This window comes from Populus alba, chromosome 19 (assembly GCF_005239225.2).
Source record: "Populus alba chromosome 19, ASM523922v2, whole genome shotgun sequence".
NCBI classification, from domain to species: Eukaryota; Viridiplantae; Streptophyta; class Magnoliopsida; order Malpighiales; family Salicaceae; genus Populus; species Populus alba.
In genome coordinates, this window is record NC_133302.1 from 9,519,911 (window position 1) to 9,528,763 (window position 8,853).

Genomic DNA, 8,853 nt, shown 5'->3' on the forward strand with positions numbered 1-8,853 from the left:
AGGGACAGATCTGTCCAATCTACCCATGTCTTGCATGCATGCCCCATGTTTTGTATCCTGACCAAACCACCGTGCATACACCTCAAATACATGTATATATACCACACCCCCGTATACCATACAGCCATATCTCTTCTTCTCTCTACACTAGAATATCCTTTTGGTTAGAAGAAAGCCACATTTGCATACCTCATGTTTCTTTATACAAAATATACATTATGTGGTAGATAGGAGGAGTACCTTCCTAGATAGCATTAGAGAGAGAGAGAGAGAGAGAGAGAGAGTAGTTTTTGGTTTTAACTCCTTGGCAAAAAGAAAGGAAAGGAAGAGAGATTTTCTAGAGTGAGAAACACACATACATCCAGACACAACAACAAGAACTCCACCACCCCCACCATCCCTCTATCATTTTAAGACACATTGTAATAAGAGAAAACACAAACTCAAGACACCAAAAAAGAGAGTCTTTGCCCAAATCAAATCAAGTCTTTCTCTCTATGTTTCTTGCTTTTCTATCCAAACAACAACCCCTTATCTATCAAAACACAAAAAGTTTTTTTTTTTTTCATCTGAAAAATAAAGGGGCGATCTAGGAACAATCGGTTGCTTATTTTTCATAGCTCCGATCGTTGTTGTTTTTGTTTGTATCGAAGATCGATCTGTGAGTGCTTTTTTTTGTTTTTCTTATGTGGGTTTTCTTTTTTGATGATATTAATCTCTGTGTTTGCTTTGTTTGTTGATGATCGGCTTTGATTTCGTTATGAAACAAAAGGGTTTTCAAGTTTTTTTGATGATCGGGCTGCAGATTGTTTGTTAAATGGTTAAAGATTTTTACTTTTTGAAATAAGATGAAAAAAACTTAGCTTTTTTATTTTGTTATGGATTCAATTGTTGGTGTTTGGATATGTTTGTGTGGTTAGTTTTAAGACGATATGATTTTGGTATAAAGTAAGAGTGAGTGACTAAATGGAAAAGAAATGATAGAACATCATTTTCTGGAAATGGAATGACAAGCAACTGTTTAGATTTTGTGGGTATTTCTAGCTACATTTGCTTCATGGCCTGGGATATAAAAGATACCATTTACTTCATGTTTTAGGATATGAAAATACCATCTTTTTATCTTATATTTGCTTTTAAAGTAAGCCACCTTTGCTTTTGTCAATGTATGTCTATGAAGATTTAATCTGTTTTAGCAACCCAACTGAACATTCTTACTGTATATGTGTTTTGATATATGCATATGTTTATGAGAATTAGTTTATGTATTTCCTGTTTGCAGTTGGTGTTTGTTGTTGAGAGTGTTGTTTGTTGTGAAATTGGGAATTATACAATGCTGTGATAAAGAAAAAGAAAAACTTGTATCAGCTGGGTTGTTTTGATAAGGGTTTTCTAAAAAGTTTGAATTGTAGTTGATTGAGGGGGTTTCCATGTATGTATCAGTTTTGAGCGCGCGATTGTGTTGCATTTGAACGGGTTCTTTACCGATACGTGTCTGTTTTGAAGGGTATGCATGGGTAGCTTATGTGTTTTCCTTTTTTGATCATTGATGTGTAATTTTAGCTGCAGATATCCATTGTAAAAAACACGTGTGAAACGTGCTCTATTAGATTGCTCAAATGTTTCTGTTTCTAGTGCCATTTCCTTTTATGCTGTATTTCCCACTGCAGTTTATGCGTCTGCACGTGTGCTCATGTATGTCATAAATTATGAGTATCTGGTTTTTCTGTTACAGGAGATTCGAAGGGATATCGGCAGAATCAAGTGGAATGTGATTTGCATGGGCTGAGGATGCCAGAATTGAGAAGTGGAGCCCGGAGATCAAAGCGCCTTGATGATCTTCAGCCTCCCCATCAACCAAACAATCAAGCAGAAAATTTGACGGTGCCTGTTCAAAACAAGACCAGGAGGAGAGCTGGTGGTGGTAGAGGAAGGGGTGGGAATGCTGCAGGTGTAGCGAAAGGGGCTTCGCCAACAACGAGGCCAACTGCTGCCGGTAGAGGCCGGGGTGTTAGGTTGATAGATTTAGACCCAGAACCTTGTCAGGTTGAACCTGCAGCTGTTGGAGCTGCTGAACTAGGTTATAATAGATTAGAGGTGGTGGCAGATAAAGATATTGCGATGGAGGGTGGAAGTGCAGAAAAGGTAGTGGGAGTCGAAGAAGAAGGAAGCACTACTCCAGTTCCTGAGAGGGTAATCATCCATTTGCCTTTCTATCTTTGTGGGGTTATTTGTGTGCATCACAGAGTTGTATAAAACTGTCTTAATTAGTATTCTTCTGGTATCCTTTCCTTGTAATTAATAAATTGCCGTCTCCACTGCTTCAGCTTATGTGGAATAAGCTGTTTGAAAATATTTGGATGATAATCATTTTGAAAAATATTAATGAAATTAAGCTGGTCAGGTTGCATGTTGTTACTTTTAAGTTCATCTTAAAATTAATCTCTTTCTAAAATGTGTAGTAGTTTATCTTTAGTTAATCTCTATCTGAAATAGATAGTTTTTCTGTTAATGGGTGCAGGTGCAAGTGGGTAGTTCTCCTGTGTACAAAGTAGAAAGGAAGTTGGGCAAGGGTGGTTTTGGCCAAGTTTATGTTGGCAGAAGAGTTAGTGGTGGCAGTGATAGAACTGGACCAGATGCAATTGAGGTATGACCAATGGCTCATTTCCATGTCCTAGGATGTTGAAAACATAACCCTTTTGAGTCTGATGCTTACCGTTCCCTTTCTTTACAGGTGGCACTAAAGTTTGAGCACAGAAATAGTAAAGGTTGCAATTATGGCCCTCCATACGAATGGCAAGTGTACAAGTAAGCACCTGCCTTCATTATTCGAATTAAAATATGAAAATCATGTAATAATAAACTTATTTGAAATCTATCATCTGATCCTCACTCTTTACTGATCTGCTCCTTTTCTATTTGAATTGGAAAGCACCTTAAATGGATGTTATGGAATTCCTTGGGTACATTACAAGGGTCGTCAAGGAGACTTCTATATTCTGGTGAGGTTTGATTATGAGTTTCTCCATATCAAAATTTCTAAACTTGCTTATTGTGTCTGAAAGAAATCAAATATATATTTCAGGTAATGGACATGCTTGGTCCCAGTCTTTGGGATGTTTGGAATTCGCTTGGCCAATCGTAAGAAAGAGCATCTCTGTCTCTGTCTCTCTCCCTCACACCTACACGCAGCCACACACAGTCACTGACACCATGATCATGCATGTGTGCATGACATCCATGTATGTGTCTACATTTTAGGGGTCGCTTTTTTTCCTTGTTTAATATGCAAGTTCCTGCTACAGGATGTCACCAAATATGGCAGCCTGCATTGCTGTGGAGGCTATATCAATTCTTGAAAAGCTTCACATGAAGGGGTAGGACCGTTTCTGTTTCCATGGGTTTAGGATTTGACTCTCTTATTTATCAACCTGCCTTGGTAATTTCAATTAGAATGTAAGTACTGCTGCTCATGATTTGTTCTCTTCTCAAACAAGGTTTGTGCATGGAGATGTTAAACCTGAAAACTTTTTACTTGGTCAACCTGGAACCGCAGATGAGAAAAAGCTATATCTTATTGATCTTGGTTTGGGTATGTTGTCTTTCCTTGCTCTTACTATCCTTGAGTGTCAACCATGATGACATATCATAACAACAAACATTTTATTTTAAATTTGTACATGAGATTTTTGCTCTTCTCTATGTGGTTGAAGTTGTACTACATGCTATTATATCTGTATTTATTGCTGGTGAATTTAATGTTTTTTGGTTCAGCATCTAGATGGAAAGATGCTTCCTCTGGTCAGCATGTTGATTATGATCAGAGGCCTGATGTATTCAGGTGTGGATTTTTTTCCTTTATGCTCAACAATTTATTCTTAAATATTCAAATACTGACGCATCTGTCTGGCAGGGGAACAATAAGGTATGCAAGTGTTCATGCACATTTAGGTCGGACTGGAAGTCGGAGGGATGATCTTGAGTCATTAGCATATACATTAATATTTCTTATAAAAGGAAGGTTGCCATGGCAGGGTTATCAGGTTAGTCAACATTTTTGTTTCAGGTTTTTTTTTATTAAGATGCTCTTTCATTCTATTTCTTACCCCACTTCTTTTTTTTTTTGTCATTATCTGATTGTTTGCTAAAATGCACAGGGAGACAACAAGAGCTTTCTTGTTTGTAAGAAAAAGATGGGTACATCTCCAGAGCTGATGTGTTGTTTTTGTCCTGCCCCATTCAAACAATTCCTTGAAGCTGTTACAAATATGAAGTTTGATGAGGAGCCGAATTATTCCAAGCTGATATCTTTCTTTGAAAGTCTTATTGAACCATGCACTCCACTAAGGCCAATTAGAATTGACGGAGCTCTTAAGGCAACTTTGATTTCCTTTTCTTTTCCTGAGCTTGATAGGATGCTTCAACCTGCTGACCTTTTATTATTGTTTTAAACAATCAGGTTGGACAGGTTGGACAAAAACGCGGAAGATTGCTTATAAACTTGGAAGAGGATGAGCAACCAAAAAAGAAAGTACGATTAGGTAGTCCTGCTACACAGTGGATTTCTGTTTACAATGCACGTCGACCTATGAAGCAGAGGTATATTTATTTCTGGCACGGTCATATAACATTTGCTTGTACTCTTGCATGCTCACAATTCTTATTTTCTGTGCTCACAGAGCATTGCCTCTGTAAGTTGATTTGAGCTGGTTTTATCATTTGCTATGGGTGTGAAAGAAAGTGCTACTGGTTGTTTGTCTGTCCTTGAATTCCTGTTATGACTAGATTTTTTTATGCTTCAAACTGTGGCTCTTGTGTTCATGTTTCTTGGGGGAGGGATTGAGGCAAGGTGAGGGGAGATTAAAGTTGAAGGTTTAGGTTTGATATGGTTGTTAAATGTGGTGGAAATGTTGATGCAAGATAACTGTGGATTTTTTTCCAGGTTTTAGGTGTGGTATACTTTACTATTAAAGTCCTATGGTGAGAGAGAATTCATGCCCCTTTTATAGGCACTAAAAGTTGAAAGCTAATTGGGAAAAGAAACGTTCATAATAGTAAACTCCTAGCAAATATTCTAGTTCCTAAATAAGCTATAATTTCTATATAGTGGCATTAATATTTCGACGATAAATTCTAAACAGACTAAATTTGCAAGGAACACCAGAATATAATAAAGAATTAAAAAAAAGAGGTAATTCATAAACTTTTTTCTCTTTTCTCGCATCAGACATTGCCAGATTTCCTGGACAAAGGATAAAGAAGTGAAGGATTCAAGGATATTCCTGTGTTTCCAATGATTGATAAATTTAGAACACTAGTCTTGTATGGCTGAAAGTAATTTTCTTTTGTGAAGATCTACGATAGTGATAGGTGACGCCATTGATCAATGTGAAAGCCCTATAAAGTATCTCTACTAATAAGACAATTTGAGTAATAAAATATAATCAGATTAAGGTAATTGTCATTCTTAACTAGGAAATGTCATTCATTTTCCAAGAAGCATGTGTTAATGGTGATGGAACAAGTCCAGATATTTTGGTGACAATAATTGACTTCTTTCAATTGAAAAGGCTAAAAGAAGTGTGCTAGAGAAATTAGTATCGTATGCGGGTTTAAGAAGACTTTTGAGGGGTGGCTCTATGCCAAAACCCTCAAAGTTATCCAAGAAACATTTTGTTCTGCATTGCTTTCAATTAAGGAGCATGGCATGTAGAATAGCCATCTATAGGACATCCTATTAATATCTTAAAGTATCATTCTTCATGGGCTATGTCCTTTGTGTTTTTGTTTTTAATATTATAATTTTTAAGTTGAAGATATAATTCTTCTTATTATCATATTACTCCTAATAGTCTCAGTTTTCTTGTTCCAGCATTATCATTTTGTTTTCTTACCTTGGATTTGTAGATACCACTACAACGTAGCTGATGCAAGGCTGCGCCAGCATGTAGACAAGGGTAATGAAGATGGATTATATATCAGCTGTGTTGCCTCTTCAACTAATCTCTGGGCCTTAATCATGGATGCTGGAACGGGCTTCACATCTCAGGTTTATGAATTGTCAGCTGTCTTCCTGCACAAGGTATTAATTCAAGAAAATTAATTGCCATCATCTTTTGCCGCACGGTCATGTGTGACTGGAACTAATGATCATTTTCAAATTGTTTGGATTGTTAACAGGATTGGATTATGGAACAGTGGGAAAAAAATTACTACATCAGTTCAATAGCTGGTGCAAGTAATGGAAGTTCATTGGTTGTTATGTCCAAAGGTTGGTGACTGTTTCTGCAGTATAAAGAATTGCATGCTATATATGTTAGTACGTGAAGATTGGTAACTCTGTTTTCATAATGTATAAAAATGATTGGGACTTGGAAGCTACCAAGATCCTTACACTTGAAGTCTTGTACTGTTTTACACCATGCCAACCGCTAATTCTGCTTGTTTTTGTACTTAATATTAATTTTATTATAATTAACTATATAGGTATGTTTCTACATGTCAGCACAAAGATACTTTGATCATTTTTGTAAAGAAGAGATGCATCAAGTATGATTGGAAGGCATTATCTGTCTGCATGCGAACATGACTAATGTATTTGTTAGGCAGGTTCTATAGTTTTACTTTGCTAGTAGGAAGCCAGCTAGAAGAACTAAATTAATAAATTGGAGTAACTGTCATCTGCAAAACAGATGATTTCTGTAAGTTTTCAGTTATGTTTCTGACTACCAAGTGGAACTGTGCAAGGCTTTTATTGCGGTATTGCCAGGTCCTAGTATTGTCTGAAATAAGATTTGCTTCTATGGATATTTCTTTATCTGGTCATGTAAAGTGATTTAGTTGGGCTTTATAAACCTGGGTGTGACTTTATTATTTGTTGCATATGCTAGTTGAGGTGCACTTTTGCAGCCTGCCTTTGTTAAAAGTGTTGTGCCGTGCCATCATGGCATGCATACAACACAAAAAGGTTTCAAATAGCAACTTACATATTGTTCTTTTGCTTTTTTGAGATGATTCATTTTGCCAAGCTGATTGTTGGAACGAGTCTTCCATGCATAGAACATGGGTACCAGCATGTGTATCACAGTATGGTGTATCTAGCTATTAAAATTAGGATTTTGCTATGTAGATTAACATGTAGGTTGATGAATGAAATGGTTATGATTGTCAAATTGACTTGAAATTTGAGTTATATCATGTGCCTGGGAGAAGTAAAAATCTTAAAGTAAGCCTGGAAAGGGCATCCCACTGCTTCAGGACTGCTGTGAAAATTTTCATTCATGTTTCTTATTGGAATCGAGCCTTTCTCAGTTTCTTGGTGGTTTAAGTGAAATAATTTTTTTACTAAGAGATCCAATGGCTTAACTTTTACGCAAGTAGATTCTGAAGTTTCTGCAATTATGTAGGAACTCCTTACACCCAGCAGTCTTACAAAGTGAGTGAATCTTTTCCTTTCAAGTGGATAAATAAAAAGTGGAAAGAAGGTTTTCATGTCACATCCATGACAACTGCTGGCAGTCGCTGGGGTGTGGTTATGTCCAGGAATGCTGGATATTCTGATCAGGTATGATTTCCTATTGTGGTTTTGATTTTTATTTATGCACTGGTAATCCTGCACATTTATTTTCCATTTTACCTTCTGGTTATGAGATTTCTCCTCCTCATTATTGTTTTACTGGGACTAGGTTGTGGAGCTTGACTTTTTGTATCCAAGCGAAGGGATCCATCGGCGATGGGAGAGTGGTTTCAGGATAACATCTATGGCTGCCACTACTGATCAAGCAGCCTTCATATTGAGCATACCAAAACGAAAAATGGTGGATGAAACTCAGGAAACCCTGCGCACCTCTGCCTTCCCGAGCACCCATGTTAAGGTAGGTTTCTGCATGTTTTCTCTGCCTTAAAGTATCTAATAAAATTCAGTTTAAATTGTACTGAGTTGTTGGTTGCAAGTCCTGAAGAAAAAGTTTAACCAGACAAGCCGTCTTAGTTCCATATATGCAACTCATTGGTTACCTCACCCAATCTAGCATTTTGGTCTACGCAAAATTTAGCCCACCTGAAGTTGGACTACCTTTTCTGGAAAATGTTTGGCTGACTAAATAGACTATAATTTGGCGTCAATATGTTTTGTCTATTTTTAGGTGGTGGCTTTGTTCAGCTTCTCATAATGAAAATATTAATTGTTCAGTTTTCCCTGTTTTTCTTCTTGCAGGAAAAATGGTCCAAAAATCTCTACATTGCTTCAATCTGCTATGGGCGCACTGTTTGCTAGATTTTGGTGTACATGCGGGCCTCTTCAAAAGAATCTGATGGTTTCAAATTTTGAAGCTGATGCTATTTTCAATATGATTCTCAGAATGGGGTGGTCAGCTTTTCAGCCGCATGTTAAAGAAAAACCAGGTTTCTGGTACAGGATCTTTCTCATATATGACTGTAAAAAAAGAAAAGAAAAAAAAAAGAGAGAGAAAGAAATAAAAAAAAAATGAATTGAGAGTTTGAGGACAGGTTCCCCGACCATGAGCTGAAGTTTGAGCCGGTGGGGCAACAGTTGAAAACATTTATATAATGTTATTGGCTATTGCAGCCTTGTTGTGCTTTATTACTGCTATTCTGCCTTGATTTATCATAATTTAAAAAACGTTTGCTATTTTTGCTATTTCATAGATAGAACGAGCACAAGAGGGTGTGCTTGCTCAACAAATTGTTGCCTTTTTATCCCCTTATTCTGCTGGAGGGATGAGCTGAAAAGAGAATTTAGGGTTTCCAGGTGGCTGTTGGCAACCTGGAAATAACCAGAGACATACATAGCTGAAATTGTCGAGACAAACCCGAAAGGAAATCCAATCCCAT

At 37.0% G+C, this 8,853-nt stretch overlaps 1 protein-coding gene across 1 annotated transcript; it reads left to right on the forward strand.

The window, feature by feature from the left end:
• Positions 1-210: 210 nt before the first annotated feature.
• Positions 211-8,602, forward strand: LOC118056739 (casein kinase 1-like protein HD16). Its single transcript, XM_035069062.2, has 17 exons — positions 211-661; positions 1,736-2,193; positions 2,522-2,647; positions 2,735-2,808; positions 2,933-3,002; positions 3,086-3,141; positions 3,306-3,377; positions 3,498-3,592; positions 3,775-3,841; positions 3,914-4,043; positions 4,158-4,376; positions 4,460-4,599; positions 5,908-6,082; positions 6,181-6,271; positions 7,407-7,564; positions 7,686-7,874; positions 8,216-8,602. Exons 2-17 carry the CDS (start codon positions 1,792-1,794, stop codon positions 8,273-8,275), a joined length of 2,124 nt encoding a protein of 707 aa, XP_034924953.1. The 5' UTR covers positions 211-661; positions 1,736-1,791; the 3' UTR covers positions 8,276-8,602.
• Positions 8,603-8,853: the final 251 nt, after the last annotated feature.

What these genes read in the sequence shown, in the direction of transcription:
- LOC118056739 (XM_035069062.2), top strand. Translation starts at nt 1,792, where the DNA reads ATGCCAGAATTGAGAAGTGGAGCCCGGAGATCAAAGCGCCTTGATGAT. An exon ending in TGCCATGGCAGGGTTATCAG is followed by an intron (nt 4,044 to 4,157) that starts GTTAGTCAACAT and finishes TAAAATGCACAG; the next exon opens with GGAGACAACAAGAGCTTTCT. An exon ending in CGTCGACCTATGAAGCAGAG is followed by an intron (nt 4,600 to 5,907) that starts GTATATTTATTT and finishes TTGGATTTGTAG; the next exon opens with ATACCACTACAACGTAGCTG.